The following is a 17,783-nucleotide window of genomic DNA, read 5'->3' on the forward strand; positions in this document are numbered from 1 at the left end:
CACCTTGGGGAAAAAAAAAAAAATGATCGCATGTTAAATCGCAATATTGGGGATCAAAATCCCAATTAGATAATTTTTCAGAATTGTTCAGCCTGAGTTGACGTGGGTGAAAAAGTGCGGCCGGGCCAGGGGAGCGTGCTCCTCCACCCTTGAAAGCTTGGAGGCTTAAGCCTTGCCAGGCCATTATCAGCAAAAGGAAACACATCACACCCTCTGTAATTCAGCCTCAATCACATGCACTTGCACAATGCTATCCACCTGTGTGTGTGAGTTTGTGTGTGTGTGTGTGTGTGTGTGTGTGTGTGTGTGTGTGTGTGTGTGTGTGTGTGTGTGTGAGTTTGTGTTTGTGTGCATGTTTTGAGATGATAGACAAGATGCTCACGTCAGCATGGTGGCCTTAACTTAATTAACGAAGCGCTTTTCGATCCGAGCTGACAAATTGAAGCTTCTCATCTCGGGCCGCTAATTATTTATTAGACTGCGGTCAGGCCACTTTTAAGGCTATTGGTCAAAGCGAGCGGCTGGGCGGAGGGAGGAGGCGGCAAGGGAATCAAGGCTGTTGGGGGAGGCGGGGCTATCGATAGTGTCTTCCTGTGTGTTTGTGTTCCTTCCATAAAATAATCATGTCCTAAAGTCTCAGGAGGATACAGAGAGAGATCGTCAGGGTTTAGGCTGCGGCACGTTTAATACAATCGCTTATCGTGTCACATGATGTTTGTGTTCTCGGGCTGATTACGTACAGTGTGTGTGTGTGTGTGTGTGTGTGTGTGTGTGTGTGTGTGTGTGTGTGTGTGTGTTTGCTGCTATAATCTTTTTGGGGTGCTAAATCAAATATAATACTATGAAATATAAGGTGCTTATTGTACCAAAACATTTTTATAAATATGAGAAAAATGGATCCCCACAACTTCATCAGCGTGACCCGATAAATATGTATGTTAATTTTTTTTTTTTTTTTTTTAGTCCACAATTTATCCAATGAATAAATAAAATGTATTGGGTAAGCAGGATCTTGGATTTTCTTTTCTCCCCCTACGTTTCTAAATTATAATTTTTTTGTATGATATTGTATGTAATTTTTTTATGGGTTTAGGCCACTGATTTGAATAAAGATGAACCCAGGTTATTTTTTCCGGTCCATATCGCTAGTGATGATGTGGAATCATTTCAGGGCTGTTCAAGCAAGTATAATGCATGTGATTTTTTTCTCTTTTTTACAACACTGTCACTTGCAATTATTTTTACTTTGGTCTGCAAAATAGTTTCACATATCTCTATTAACTGGCACAATGTGTGCACAGCTGATACTACAAGTCCCATAATTCAATGGTCCCCAACCACCAGTCTGTGGACCGGTATCCTTTAGTAGAGATATCAAATCTGGTAGCGTATCTGCGATTCCCACCCACTTCCACCGCGGCGCAATTAACGTGACGAGGTTACTCGGAGGTCTAAACAGTCATTTCACGGCTGCTGCCCCCTCGTAACCAGCGGGCCCACCATGGCGGCTCGCTTCTCAAGTCCATCTGTTTGTGCGTGGCGGTGCGTTGGTGTGTGTGTGTGCGCTTGGTTGTGTGTTTGTAGCTGACATGCGTGAGCCCCAAAGCTGCCACAACATAAAGTGTGGGTGGCCTGCAGTCACAATCGTAAAGAGGGCGTGTTGGAGGGTTGGTGAGTGTGGCTTTCAGAGTTTTGGGGGGGGGGGTTCGATAGAGGAGGTGGTAAGAAAGCAGTTAGGGTGGCATGAGCATGGGGGGGCTGAACCAAAATCAGTGGAACTCATGTGAAGGACCCCTCCCCCGAGTTTGTACGATTTAGAATCAAAATACACAAACTTGTAAAACGTTGTCCAAATGTTACCAAAGGCTTATCTGGGGGGCTTCAAAACGTTATCAAAATGTTGGCCACAATGTAATGAATTTTTCATTAGCCCCTCAAGATGAAATTAAAGTACTTATGGTGAAACAATGTAAAATTACAAATATGTGAATGTAAAAAACAACAAAGAAACAATGAAAGAAAGACACAAGTCGCGTTTAGTGGAATTTTCTTTCTTTTAGTATTTTTGTAGCTACACACAGTTAGAAAGGGGCATTTTCCACCGTTGTGGGAGTGAACACAGCCCCAAAATTCCTTTTAAATTCAGCGCGAGACAAACGCAAGGTATAAATGACGGAAGCATCAACAGATGTGCGAGTCTCATAGAAAGTACGTTAAGAAGAAATTGTGAGAAGATTTCCACTTGCTGATGATGTAAAATTGGCTACTGTGAAGTGGGCACTTGGAAACCGCCTTCCATCCCAGATCGATTATCCCTGTGTGACACCACCCCATCAACCACCCATCCATAGCTCTGGCGTGGCCTGGGGGGGAGGAGGGTGATTTAAATCTAAGAACTAACTTAAACTTAACTTAAAGATGATCATAATTTCTACAATGATGCAGCACAGTCGATACACACTGTAGTCCCATTTATGAATGAAATGTGCTGAGATCCACCACACATATCTCCGGAGCGCAGAATCTGTCAGCCTGCGCTTCGATCAAATCCACCAAAATCATGTTACGCAACCTGAGCCACAACTTAGACCTACTTTTAGCTGGTCTAAAGCTTAATCTATTTTCTGTCACCAAGCTGTCAGATGAGCCCTCGGTCTGCCGCACCGTCCCCGCATGGCGCAGCGCGCTCTGCCAAATTCCCCGAAATAGAGCCCTGAGTGTTAATATTCGACGACACGTATTAATGTTAAAGTGTTGGAGTTTATTTCAACACGTGTATGGCTGTAAGTTGCAGTTTGAACCCCGGAAACAAATTCTTTGGCAGGTTACTCAGCATTGTTGTTCGTTCGTAGCTATTCTGCCGGTCGTGTTAAACAACCTCAATCTCCTTTGATGAGACATCTCGTCTTGTTGTTTCCGTCCACTCATGATTATTATTCATACGAACACGGTGTTTGGTGCGTGTTTTTATCAGTAGGCTGCAGGGGATGGATGACGGAGGCTGCATAAAGTGTAATACAAGGTAAATGGCCCAACCCCATTTCCAATCTCCATGTCACCCTCACTGTTTGGGTGGAAACGGAGGGCACGAGTTTGACCGAGGTCGAAGTTAATACGAAAACACAGAGAAGCACATAAGTGATGATGGAAAGCGAGGGGGAGGGGGGGGGGGGGGAAGGAGACCGCACAGACATTACATGTTGTTGCACGCATATGCTCGTCCCACCTCTTAACTTGAGTTGCCAAACCATCCTCGCTGTTTACTTACCTTCAAATTTCCTTATTTAGCCTCTGATCAGTTTTGCGGCGTACCGTACAAAAAAAAACAAAACAAAGGGAGTACATTTATTTGAAATACTGTACGTATGCTATCGCCTTTTTTTGAATGAATGCATGCTCATCATCTCCAAGCATTCATTGCTCCCCTCTACCTGATATATCCAGTTGATGTTGAAGAAAAAAGTGAATTTACAGTAAATAATTTTTTTTTAAGCTCATACAGATTTTTAATTATTATTAAAGAACTGGCACATACTCCATGTGCATTACTTTCACTAAAAAAATGGCTTTCTGAACACATGAATTGCTTGAAAACTGTGCCCAAACAAATTCAAAATGGGAACGCGTCAAATTTAAAATCACCGCCCATGCGCGGCGAGGTGTTAAAATGGCATATCTGTGTCACTCATAAGCTTGCAACGTGCACATGGCCGCGCGCAAACACACACGAGTACACACGAGTAAGTCGGTGAAGTCGCTCCATCTGACAAGCCAAAGAACTGTCAACACCTGGCAATCAAAAAAAGTGCATTATGTATTACGTTGTCGATAATTTGACATATCAGCAAAGGACGACACGTTAGATTAATCCCTCCGCGCAGACAGGAGTCGTGATTTGTTCAACCCAAGGGAGCTTCTCTAGTCGTTGAGTGCACTTCAAAGCGGGTTTTAATTAAATAAGAGCGTTTCAATGGCAACACAATGAAGAGTTTTCGGAGTTTACAGAGTCAAGTAAAAACGGCCAAAAAGATTTTTTGCAAAATCTTGAGAAAGAAAGACAAATTTGGCAGCAGATTCAGGCACTTTTTTTCCGAGGCTAGTACGTTTTTATTTATTTATTTATTTTTTTACATAGGTTGCAATTTTGGAGTGGCTCGAGAGCCAAAACTAAATACATTCCCAGTTTTGGTACGACTGATGTTTTGTGTGTGTGTGTGTGTGTTTTTTTTTTGTTTTTTTTAATTGCTGTCATTTTGTTTTGTAATTTCCGTTTGTTAGTTAGCGTAAAGGCTGTAAAAGCAATCTTCTCTAGAGACAAGGAAGAACCCATACAGTTTTAGCGTGGATCCAGAATAAAGTTTTTAAAATTTTTTGTCATCTTATGTTGCCCCCACCATTGTGCTTTCATTTTTTTGTTTCCTGTGTTTTGTGTTGTTTTGTTTTGTTTTGTTTTCTTGCGAGCATTTATTAGTTAGCCTCTTTAAATTGGTATTTCACCAAGCGGTGGATGCTTGCAAATGTCGCAAATTTTGGATTTCGTCAGGGTTTGTAAAACATTGCAAAATGTTGCAAAGACAAAAGTTGTAAAGACAGTTCTTACCGTCGCATGTTCAAAATTTCTCGCTGACAAAAAAAACGGGGACCAGGTTAATGCAAAAACGACTGGAATGCTACACACGTCCAAATGCTGACGTTTTTGTCGTTGTTGTTGTTAGTTAGTTAGTAGGTTCAAGCACAAACGACTAAACCGGATTTCACAAAATTTTGAGGAAGGTTATGCAATGGGCTAATGAAGACCCAAAACGTTTTTTGGTGTAGATACAGATCGAGATTTTTATTCCCCCGCTTCTGTTACCTCGGTGTGCCTCTATTATCTCAGCACAAAAAGAATCAATGCAAAAAATACAATTGAAAACATTTCGCAGGCGCTCCTGCGTTAATCTGCTTTTTGTATGGGCGCGCAGAGGAAACATCTTGGGGGTCGGTGGGGGTGCGGGGGGGAGTAAGACATGTAGGTGTCTTCTTTGAAAGCAAAGAATGTTAATGGAGCCTGAAACCACCTGAAAATCGAGGAGGATTTAAATGTCATCTTTTAAAAGGGATTCTTGTGCCTGCGCTGATTTGCAGGTGTCAACTCTATGAATATTTCGATGCGCACGCGCGCGTGTGCGCTCACACAAACACAGTGTCTCGTTTGTGTCGTTTGCATGCAACTCGGCTCCTAATCTGGCCTTTCAAGACATCTGTCAGTGGCAATCACTGTTGTTTTGTCATGCTTCATAGCCAAGCAGCCCAAGGCCCGCCCCGCCATGCACACGTCAGCCCGTGTTGCCTCCATCGGAGCCGACAGCAATGACGTCTCGACTGTTGACGGGTCGAAAGCATCCTCGCAAGTCACAATATCAACGCATTTGTGTCGGGGTTTTTTTTTTTTCCACGCGTTTTTGTTGGATTGCATGAAAAAGATGGGGCTCGTTACTTAGGAACATCACGCCCAAAGACCTGAATAGCAAAATGGCCATCGGTGACAATTGATCACGCTCGCTGGCTGTTAGAAGTAGACGATGAGTTGGCACATGAAAAGAAAACTCTAAATAATAATAAAACAGGATTTTCTTGTGAATTAAACTGTGGAGGGCGTATGTAGCGATGAAGTCTCGACCATGTGCATACATGTCGAGACTACGCATTGTCAGTGTGAAGATGGGGGAATCCGTAAGGCTGACTTGTTTTGACAAACTTGTTGAGCCAGCTCTGACAGGTTGAGCTCAATTGTATACGTGCGTTTGCGTCGACGGCGGGCGAACACGTGCTTGCCGCTCACGTCTATACCATGCAAAGGGAGCGGCGGGGTTGGGTGAAGGTCACCAAGGTGCAGCCCAATGCCGCCAACATGGGGGGAAACAAAAATGTCGAAAGCAACTGGCAAACCGCGAGGAATTTAACGCCGTGGCATGCCTGTCTATATTTATGAAGATAATGAGTGTGTATTTGTTTTCTCCCGTAGCACCCGTACCCGTCTGAAGAGCAGAAGAAGCAGCTAGCCCAAGACACGGGCCTCACCATCTTACAAGTTAACAACTGGTGAGTCCACATTTTAACCTGCGCTTGCCTCATTCTTCTGAAATGTGGGTGGGGAATGTCCGGCTTCATATACGTCTTGACATGGATCTGCAGCTGCATGAGCAATGACAAATGCAAACAGATAAAGGCAAGCTCTGGAAAAAATGTTGATACATTTTTGTTACAAATGAAAGGCCTCGGTGTAATCTCTGGCAGCCTAGCCAGATGAGCCAAGGGCGCTAGCTCTTGGTTGTCAGCAGACTATATGTATTTGGATGGTTGTAATTGAAACTAGAGAGAATGTCCCTTGATTTTCATTACATCGGTAATGTGAGTTACTGCCCATGGGGCTAGCGGGTAAGCTAACGAGGCTAACTGGTTGCATTGTTTTGGATTGATCTATTCCTACATGCTGTGAATAGATCGTAATAGTGAGTTGAGAACTAGCCATCTTCAAGATCCCTTTCTGATGTTTTTCTACCGTTGACCGGTATAAAGCAACGGAAATGTGGTCATGCCACTTGAATCCCTCAAAACCAACAGTCACACATTTGTCTGATCAAAGGTATCCTTTTGTTAGCTTGTTACCCAAAATTATCATTTTATTTCACTAACATGAGTCGTTTTCCTATCCTTGGCACTAGCAGTAAAGCTAAGGAGGCTCGCTAAATGCTGCTCGCTGCTACGTTTGTATTGCTCTATTGTTTATTGCTCTTGAATGAACGTAATGGTAAATAGAGAGTGAGTCAGCTTGAAAGGGACACTGTTGCTTCTTGATTCTGTTGGTCTGGGTGAGGCTTTGCATTTGTTGGCAGTCGGTTCAGTCCCAAGTATCAGGATCCAAGCTCAACGTGGACACCTTTTTCTCAGCTCCGCAGTAAGCTATTGTAAGGTCATTCTTCAAAATTCGAACTATTACATCACAAATATATGGTTAAGTTAATAATTGTGGTGCTAGCAAGCTTCACCAGCTAGGCTAGCAAGGCTAGATGGTTGCTTCTCGTTGCATTGTTGCAACATTTTGTGTGTGTGTGTGTGTATGCTTTGAATGATGGGAATAGTACTACACACAATACAAATATGTATTGTATGTGTATAGTAGGGCTGAAATTAACCCCCATGGGAAAAAAAAGTGTGGAATCCATTTGTGTGCATGCGTACTACCAAGCACACACACACACACACACACACACACACACACACACACACACACACACACACACACACACACACACACACACACAGAGTTCGTAAACGCGCACACACTTGGTAATATTGTTATGCGTTAGCAAGCAGGATGTTCCGGTTATCGCTTAAGTCAGCGCCTCTTTGTGGCATGTTACACATGTATTGACTGCGATCTATTTAAGGGAGATCATAAGCTACCCAAAGCCATCGCAAGCTCCACCATGGGTGCCCCCACACAAAAAGCGCCAACCGCCCCCTCCCCGATGCACGGCAGCTATACAGTGGGATTAAGGTGGCGGTGGCCAGGCCGGTGAGGCCTTTGTAGACGGCTTAGCACATAACTGGGGGTGGTGGATTAAATAAAATGATCACAGAAGCAAAGAAATGATACAGGAATTACTTATCAAAATACTAGCCCCGGTTTTATCTGCGGCTTAATTTGGTTCCGTACATTCTCAGGGTGATGTTCAGATTAATTGAAGTGACAGGCTCCTTTCAGCGCGCCGGGAAGGTATTTGCACGGATTTCAGGTCTTACACAAACTTAATTATATGGAACCCCATTTTATCATTCTAATTCCGTGTAGCGGGGGGTTCTATTTACAAATGACAAGCCTGCGCCTTTTATTCGCAGCTTTCCTTAATATATTTATCAAAGCGGGTTCATTTACAAAGTGCTCTATCTGCCGGGTACAGGCGGGCCCACATTAACCAAGCTTTTAGGTTTATCAGGCGCGCGGGCCGACAAGCCACCCGAGGGTCAATTGATTTTTTTTCCTTTCTTTTTTTTTTTTTTTTGCTTCTCCGATCCATTTTTTTTTCTCTTCGTCTCATTTTTTGCTTGGATCACAATGAGAAACATGCCTGCAGAATTAGCCCGGTTTGTCAGCCTTATCTATCACCGGCCTCCCCACCCTCCCGTTCCTCCCTCACCCTTCTGCTTTATTCCCCCTCCGAGCCGAGCTACTTAAATTGGCCACAGGAACCGCTGTTATCAGACTTTAATGCACCCTACAGTGTGGATAGCATTTCAATTACACCGGTAAGCAAAGATTAGCCGCCTGTTTTCATGGCTCACGCCAGCCGTCTCCGACGCCGCCGCACCTTACCTACGGGAGCAGAAAATTGAGTCGCCTCGCCTGTGTCATGGTGATTAATACAGCGGGAACAGGAAAGCAGACAGTGATAGGCTTTGGAAAATGTTGCGCTTCTCGTTTATAATTTGGAATAGTTCTTTGTGAATGTTCTGGACTCCTGCTTCCAATCTCTATTGAACAGATTAATGATACTCAAAGGAGTTAGCATGCTGCTCAACTTCTAATAGTGGATGCAAAAGGGGTCCGGGCCAAGATTGTTAGAGTTCCATCCATCCATCCAGCCGTCCATTTTCGGATTCGCTTTTCCTCACAAGGGTCGCGGGCCATGCTGGGGCTGATCCCAGCTATCAGCAGGCACCCTGAAGCGGTTGCCAGCCAATCGCAGGGCACACATAGATGGACAACCATCCGTGCTCATACTCACACCGAGGGACAATTTAGAGTGTTCACTCAGCCTGCCATGCATGTTTTTGGAATGTGGAAGGAAATCGGAATACCCGGAGAAAACCCACGAAGGCACGGGGAGAACATGCAAACTCCACATCGGAAGGCCGCAGCCGGAATCGAACCCTGCACCTCCGCACTGTGATGCCAACGCACTAATCAGTCGACCACCGGGCCACCCTTGTTATTGTTCAAGAATGACTCAAATTAAAATGGGATTTTTGCAAACAAAGTAAAATAAAAATGAGTGTTCTCCAAAAAAAGAAAGAAAGAAATCACACAACCGAAACTATATTTCACATCCATAGAACTAACTGAAACTAACGATAATTTATTTGCCCTCCTCCAATTTCTCTTTGCACGCTGAGATCGCCCTCCCGGGACACGACACGCCGCTGCTGCCTGAAATTCCTGTTAAAAATAAAAGCTCTTCAAATTCCTGGCTGGGCCTTCGCATTGTTCTGTGTTTGCCTTTGATGCGTGGCCGCTGCCAACGTGACGGGCCAAAGACAGATAGAGACACAGGCAGGGAGACATGGGATCGGCGGCGGTGGTGGTTAGGAGAGGAGGAGGAGGGGGCGTCGGGCTGTATGGCCGCCGTCTTGGGTTTCCAGTTTTTTTTTTTTCCCCCCCATGGGGGAAAAGATGTGCTGAATCAGGGCTTTGTCCTCCGCCACAATTGCGCTCGGGACGACGGCACAAGGCGGCCCTGTGTTACCGTCTCTCCCCCTCCTCCCCCCCCATGGTCAAACCGTCCTACCTGCTGCTCACCTGCGCCCGCCCCAAAACAACCGCTTTGAAACCTTCAGACCGGGCTCGTATAGTCGCTATCTCCCGTTTGCATCATTAGCTAACAGCCTCACCTGAACGCATTCGTGGGCCACTGTTAATAAAGAACACAGGAAGAGGTGAAAGTCCACTCGTCTGCGGCTACTTGATTATGCTTTTAATGGTAGCCAGTGTGTGCATACTGTGTGTACATGTTATTTCTAATGTGTCCCTGTGACCTCTCCTGCTATTTACAGAGGTGTCGTGAGTGCATAGTTCACCCTTAGTTACCTCCGCCGAGGAGATTGCGTCTGGTCTTTTATGTCGGTTTTTGAAAAAACAAAAAGCCGCATTTTAGTTTGCATGATTACTCCAAAAAAAAAAAAAAAAAAAAGGATTGTGGTCAGGTTTATATGTGGTGCGGTTCTAGAATGACATGCGCATCACGTTTAGAAGCATACACCTAATTATGAATTTGTTGTCGGACTCTGCATAAAATGAATTGATTTATTTTCATTGCTGTTTATTGTCGATATTGGCAGGCAGGAAGCAGCATTTTAAATGGGGTGTGCGGATGGTTTAATGTATGGGTCAAGTTTACGAAGTACAGTATGGAGAGGGGTGGGGAGGGGGGGCAGGGGCAGTTTCCATTGATGTTTGTTGATGAGTTAGTGAAAAAAACAAATGCTCGTGCCATCGGGTGCAGCTCTCGGATAAGGAGCATACCCGTGATTCACATTCCCGTTCGTTCTCATGAAAACTCATTTCCAAAAATCGTTTATGCCGACTGCAGCTACGGGGGTCTCATCAATTCTATTTCTGTTTTTGCACATTTGTCCGAGGTGTAGATTCAGAAGTGTTTTCCAAAAATCAAATATGGTGACGTTCCGTCGCTACTAGCCACTCATTTCAAAAGGGGTGTGGCTCCAGATATTTTGTCCCATTTACTATCCGCCAATTTTATGTGAGGTACGGCTCCAGGTTTCTCCCCGCACCCCACTAAGATGCAAATACTTAAAATGTCATGCCTTGGTTAAGATTACGAAGTACTCTAAAGAAAATTGAAACAGCAATAAAAGCTACTTTCCACTCATTTTTTGTGGTGTGCGGCGCCAGGATGATTTTCCTTGCGCATTTATGCACAATTGAGGTGTAATGCCTTCGTCACTATTCCTAAATATTTGGAAAAATAAAATGTGAAAAGAGCTGTTTTATTAGTTAAGTTCATTCATACGAACTTGGCAAACATTTTATGAGGGGTGTGGCTCCCACATTTTTCTCCCACACTTATACACACCAAGTAAGTTACAATGCATCTTAAGCGCGCAACGAGAACTGAAACCTTTTGTTTCGGAAACATTCATACTGGCATTTTTTTTTGCTACCAAACACTAAATTGCCCACATTTTAGATCGTTGGGCCTCAGCAGAGGTGAAGATCCAGCAAAGCTTCTCAAGCTAGCAGGACGCCATTTCTCTCGGCGTCGGCGGGCCGTCATTTGGAGCTCAATGGGGCCTGACCAGATCCTCGGCATAGGACCCAGCACGACATCTCGCCTTTATTTACCCGCGAGGCGACGCGGCCGTCGCGTAAACACACATGAGATGAAGGATGACGGCGGGAGAAGGGCGGCGAAAAGAAAGGCAGGAAATCGTCCGCTCATTATTCCCTCGTCTTCGCAGGCCAGCCAGAAAGAGACGATGTCACTTCTTGGCATATATGATGACGGACTGCTGTGCCAATGGAGCGCTAATAACAATAAAGAGGGCACTAAGCCACACTCTATTTTTACTCCTCTGGCTCGTCTCTACAGCTCAGGGGGGAATACTTTCTCACACACACATGAGAGAGAAAGAGAGAGAGAGAGAGGGAGGCTGTAATTAGCGGCAGAAAGGAATACAATGGGTGAGTTATTAAGACACAGGGGCGGCTCTCGGCCAACCTTTGCCCCGTGTCGGAGCACAGGCCACATGATAAGGGAAGGATATCCGCCAGACGACGGCGCCAGACGGCCTGTGCCCACCGACGAGGCAAAAGAGCCGCAATATCTGCAGCCACTCGCAGCGCGGAGAGAGGGCAGAGTACGCTGATGATTATTGTTGTGAAAGGATCGATCAGCTGGCGATAGGAGCGGCGTGAGGTTTTTTTCGCAAGTGTTTGTATTCGTCTTGAGGGCATGAAAAAACAAAAATAATGGCAGTGGATGGCAACACATGTCAGGGTCCGTTGTCGAGGTTGATGCACGACTGTGACATGAAGATGAATTAATATAAAAGAAAACAACATTTGAATCGCTGTCCACTCGAGTCACCGCCGTCCTTGAAAGGGTTGAGATAAAAATGTTGACAGAGTAGTTCTCTCATGCACATTTGAAAAAAAAAGTGTATTATAGGAATTTTTTTTGAGAATTATTGAACATTTTTTTTAAAATGTGTAAAATATTTAGATGTAGAATATTTTAAAATTAATGCGTGGTGTGAAAAACCATGTTTAAAAAAATGAAATAAATTCGTAAATGTGACGAGAAGTGCGTTTCTGAACATTTTTCATCACATTAAAGTGACTTTATTTAACAATTTGAAATGATTAAGAAAGTAATTCTTTCATGCAAATTCCCACATACTGGTAAATAAATTGAAAACATAAAATGGTGTCCAGAATGTTAGTTCATTTTGCTGTATCCTTGTGGTTTGGCAGCTACAATATTTAAAGATTTTTTTTATTTTGGTATATTTTTCTCAGTGTTTTTTTTTTTAGTATATAATTTCTGTTTGGTTATTTTTTTTTTTCTCTTTTGGGGTTGGGGGGGGGTGGTAAACCTTTCAGGAATCCAGCATGTCTGCCATACTTGACTCTGTTTGCAGCTCAGCTACACGGAGGCTGAATCTGAAGGTCACGGTTCGATTCCGGCGGTGCGCATATTTGTTTGTCAGTGTGCGCGTCCAAGAAAAAGTCACAACAAAGCCAGCAACGTGTTCCTCTCACTTTGCAGAACATTTTCCAACCTCTCGTCTCCGGCCAGGAACAAACATAGGCCCACTGACTTTTATGATCCGTTTGGTTTTTGGCGGGCAACAAGAAGTCATATTTTCCAAACGTATCATAAAATGACGAAGAGCCGCTCATTTCCCCCCCACCCTCCTCAATTCTTTGAAGCTCTCGAAGCCTCCTGAGCGTACCTCAACATCCTACTTTTTCCCCATCTCTTCCCATTTTCATCCGTCTTAACTTTGACCTAGATGGAAATGTCAGCGCCTTTTTTTGGGGGCGGGGGTTGCAACCTGGGACTTCTGTTGGTGGCCATGTTGTAGCCCTGCTTATCTACCCCCCCACCCTCGCGCCCCCAACCACCTACCCGCTAAATTCATTTGATCTGGCTGTTTTATCCATGCGCAGATCATAATCGCGTCTGGAGGGCGGCAGCAAAACGCTCATTTTCACTCTTGGCAGATTGCGACGCGAGCCAACGATTTTGGATCGAGTTGAGCAGTTGTCGCCGTTCTTATTTCAGTTGGCGGCAATTAAACAGCTGATGTGCTCCTGTGTTGATGCGTGCTTTTTGCCAAGCATACGTGCAATGTGATTCACAGTGCCCGTTCTCAATTTATCGGACACTCGGGTCACAGCACGACGTGGTTGCGCAACAGCTGTGTGAGTTCGACAATCGTAAGTAAAATGTCTTGCTTCGAGAAAAATGTTACGGCACTGCAATGATGTTCCCCAAAGAGCCAGTTGTGAGAATTTTGGAGGATTTCGAGGAATCTGCACTGTTTGGGGGATTTTATTATTATTGCAAGAAAAGTGGGAAAATTAGCTTTTTTTTTATTTTTTTTTTTTTAACCAGGGTAACAAGGTTTGGTTCTGTTTTGGTGTGCAACTTGACGTCTTTGTTTTCATCACATTCAGGACCGGGTTAGTCTAAGGAACAAGGACATGAGTTGAGAATTAAAAACTTGATTTAATTGCAAAGCCTCAATATAAGCGGTTTGGTTCGTATCTTGGTAATACGGACAAAATTTAAAAAACAGATTCGAACGAGGTTGAGTGCATAGCTTCATTTTGGTCAAAAAACAAAAAATGTGTATTGGTGTGGGGTGTTAGTTTAACCAAAGGTCAAATTTACAAACTCTTGATTCGCATCCAGAGGCACGCAAAAGGAGGATCAAAGGGGGGGGGGCAGCCCCCAGAATTCCCCTAGTGGTTGTAGGCGGGGGCTAGCGTAGGCGGGAGGTTTTCGGATGAATTTTAGTGTAGTATGCTTGCATGGTATTCCGATACAAAAAAAATAAATAAAAAAATAAAAACTATTAACCAGCACCATTTGACACTGTAATCACTGTGAAATAATTGCAAAAGATGGCATTTGAAAATCGTGAACTTGTTGATGCACACTGTTCTGCGACAACAAACCACGAAAATAACGTCCAGTTCCCGAATGTACTCAAGCAGGAACACTGTACACGGTCCTGTAGGCCTGTGTGAGGCTGTGAAGGAGCTGCAGCTGAAAGAAGCATTGCAGGCAAAGCATTAGAAAGAGATGGAGACGGGGCGGGGGGGTCGGGGTGCTTAGATGGGGCTGTCTTTGTACTTCTCAGCACCTTTTGGCTCTTTTATACCTCAACAGCTTGGTTTTATTGGCGGGGTCGTTTAATAACAAGAGCTCGCGCGTTTGAAATAAAGTCGAGCCGCGTTTTGTGCGTGGGTGAGACTGCTTTTTCTTTCTTTTCTTTCTTTTTTTTTTTAATTCTTAGACGGGTATTTTCTGTCGCGCTGGGGAGGAGAGGTCGACAAGTGCGGGAGAGGGAAAAGTAGGTTAATTTATTTCATTTGCGGAAGGAGAGAGGTGTTAAAATGTGGGAGGGGAAAAAAAAAGCGACAGTGGGTCGGGTTGAACAATGAATCGAATTCGACATCACAGTGTAGTAGAATGCAATTCTCAAATTGCAAAGGCTGCAATTCGGATCGGTCGATCGGTATGGTAGGCTTCTAATGTGTGTGTGTGTGTGTGTGTGTGTGTGTGTGTGTGTGTGTGTGTGTGTGTGTGTGTGTGTGTGTGTGTGTGTGTGTCATCGCTCCTGTCATAGCTCCTAACCTGTAAACCTAAAGCATTTATATAAATTTACTGCCGTTTTCGTTTATTGTCATGCAGATCAGTTTATTGTTTGTATTTTCTAAAAAAAAAAATGTTTTTTAATGTATAAGAACAAGACCTTGAAAAATATATTTGCATATTAAATCAGCGTTGCAACATTGAGAGGGAAAAAAACAAAATCCCAATAAAAAATTTTTAAATTGTTCACTAGTGTAGGATGCAGATTTTTATGATTTTTTTTCTCCCCTTTTATGAACACAACTTAGTTTAATGCATGCGGGCAGGCATCGTAATCCTGCCAAAATCCTCTCCGTGCCCCGAGGCCATCTGTGAGCAGAATAGCAATTTTATGACTTTGTCATTAAACCAATTTCACAGCCGTATTGTTTGTTAATGAGGCCGCCGCAAACGAGGCAAGATGTCACTCAAATGGCGGCCACTCCTCTGCTTTAACCATCGTTTTCTTCTTCTTCTTCTTCTTCTTCTTCTACTTCTTCCTTTGTTGCTTGGAGTCCTCCTCCCCCATCCACCTCCCGCAGGCCCGCCTCATAAAAGGGCAAACTGCTAAAAGATCAAATTCAAACTCCATACAGTCGAGTGTCGTGTTTATGTGCTTCCATTTGCCTTTGGATCTTGTTGGGACGAATGCGGGGGCGGCAGGTTTTCTTCCAACGAGCTGCAGGGGCCGTTTACAATGGCGTCTTCAAACCTTTTTCCACGGCAAACGTCGTCAACAATGCAAACAGGTCTCCAAACTTTTTGTGCGTACTTGTACCCTCGTCCGTTTGCCGTCGAGTTTGCTGCTGCTGTTTACAGTTATTTACATTTCGGGGAGTATGTTTTACATGTTTTTCTTTCGTATATCTTTATGATTGTAATTCATTCATTATTCACTGACTTTTTTTTTTTTTTTTGCTTCTGCTCATGGTAGCACTCGGTGTAAAATCTTTGAGAACCACTGGAGTCGACAAATCTAGTGGAATGCGTGGAATGTTTCCTTACTAAGTGGCATCGCCAACTAGTGGCCTGGCTTGCAAATGACACTTTTGTACCTTTTGTCTCAATTCTCGATACATTTTTTTTTTGGTTGTTTTTTTTCGTATGTGCAGCTTATGAGCGACTGGAGATATTCTGGTGAGGATCAGACAAACTGACTGAGTCGATTTGGAACAATTAGTTTTATCTGCTGAGGCAGATAGCCATGGGAATTGCGTGTCAGCCGCAGGAAAATGTTTCGTGTGCGAGCGTGTGTGCGTGTGTGTGTGTGTGTGTGTGTGTGGGTGTGTGTGTGTGGGTGTGTGTGTGTGTGGTGTGTGTGTGTGTGGAAGTTTGAGGGTGTGGGGGACTGAAAGGGATAAAGGTGACCAGGTGTAACAGAATGGCCTTGATGGTGCGTGCGTGTGTGTGTGTGTGTGTGTGTGTGTATGTGTGTGTGTGTGTGTGTGTGTGCGTGCGTGCGTGTGTGTAATTATTCAGTCGTTTTGGATCTAGCCACTCAGGCTGAGCTGTTTAAACTCTGTGAACCTCTAGCAGGTATGTTCTCTTTGTTGAGGCATGCTCCTTGTTTTTGCCTTCACCTCGCTGCTTCACACTTTGCATTCCATCCCAAAACCCCCTTTGTGAACGTGCGTGTGTGTGTGTGTTTACATGTACAGACAGACATTGGATGGTTTCGTGAGGTCCTCCGATTTTAATTTCCAAAATAAACCTTTTTTCTTTTCCTGAAATAAAATGCTAATATTATGATTGTGTGTGTGGGTGTGGTTGACGGGAACAAAGTGGTCACACATGAATAAAGTTGCAATATCACGGCAGCAAAAAATTGCGCTTCAAGACTAACGAGAACACTACCTTGAGAGATGCATTTTCTCTTCTTGTCGGTGTATTGGCGATGTGTCCCGATACTTTTGTCCATTTCCACTATCTGGGTCATTCATATTCCGCGGTTCCACCGCACTTCACTCGACTTTTTTGGAGTGACAGTTGAACGGAAGTAGTGACAGTTTCTTTGGTTTTGTTTTGGTTTGTTTGTTTTTTTTGCATGTGACGCAGATATTTGTTTTACAATTGCGAGTGTCACATCAGAAGGGAGGACCACAGGGTCTCATGTGCTTCTGATCTGTGAGGTTTTTGCTCCAGGGGTCCGCCGTGCACATCAGAGGTCCCTGTGGCCGGTACGGTCGCAGCACCACAAACAGCCGCTATTTATAACTCCCCCTCTGCCTGCCTTCACAGCCCTGCTTGTGTGTGTGTGTGCTCCCGAATATATGTCAAAGCAATTATGTGCAATTGAAGCTCTTATTAATTTTTCAAAAGCGCCGGGGAGCATGGCGGGGGCCGGACGGTCGCTACTACTACGCGACCTCATGGAAACTTCCAGGGTGGAAAAACCCATTCACACGCCACTGACACAATTATAAAGAAATAGGTGAGAGGGGAGGCGGGGGGGGGGTCGGTTGATACTGTACTCCCTTGTCTTATGTGTGTCACCATACATCCCACAGCGTAGGTGTCGCTCTAAAAGTTGGCATTGCTCACGCTTAAAATATAGTCAAGAGTCAAAATATTCCGAGTAGGAAAAATGGAGGGCAAAAAGTTCGAAGATATTGAAATTTAGGGCGCGATATTAACAGAAGACAGTCAGAACTAAATTTGAAAATCTTAAATGACCTGTGGAAAATGGTACAAGTTGATGAGAAAAATGTTCACTCTGCTAAATAAAGTCATATTGTATTGTAGTATTAAAATTGTCATGTGCAAAAGAAAGTCTTGATATTGTGAGAAAAAAAATATTTTGAAAAGAAACGTATGTTGATATCGACCAAATATTACTGCAATCATATGTCAAATATGTTTGATTTTACAAACAAATAATAAGATCTGTGCTTTTTCTATGTGGGTATAATTTACAGTATATACATTATTTGTATAAGTTAAACAAATATTAAGTTGTCATTTTTTAAGAATAAAATCAAATCTTAATTTTGCACAGTAAATTAAGACTGAAATTGTATTTCCTTTTGGAATTCATCTTTGAAATTCAACAGCTGGCTCACGGAGTTGTGGCTGTGTGAACAACTCGTGCATGCAGGCTTGCACGCTCTATCGTACGAGAAAAAAACCGCCGGATTT

General features: G+C 43.8%; 1 protein-coding gene across 7 annotated transcripts in view; it reads left to right on the forward strand.

Annotated features, from left to right (window-relative positions):
* meis2a (Meis homeobox 2a) overlaps nucleotides 1-17,783 on the forward strand; it is a 109,663-nt gene that overhangs the window by 70,987 nt on the left and 20,893 nt on the right. For all 7 annotated transcript variants that reach the window (XM_019872375.1, XM_019872381.1, XM_019872379.1 and 4 more), the window contains exon 9: nucleotides 6,008-6,084. In XM_019872375.1, the coding sequence (XP_019727934.1) occupies nucleotides 6,008-6,084 (77 nt within the window). The remainder of the gene's footprint in view (nucleotides 1-6,007; nucleotides 6,085-17,783) is intronic.

The sequence above is a fragment of the Hippocampus comes genome, unplaced genomic scaffold (genome assembly GCF_001891065.2).
Source record: "Hippocampus comes isolate QL1 unplaced genomic scaffold, H_comes_QL1_v1.1 scaffold92, whole genome shotgun sequence".
NCBI classification, from domain to species: Eukaryota; Metazoa; Chordata; class Actinopteri; order Syngnathiformes; family Syngnathidae; genus Hippocampus; species Hippocampus comes.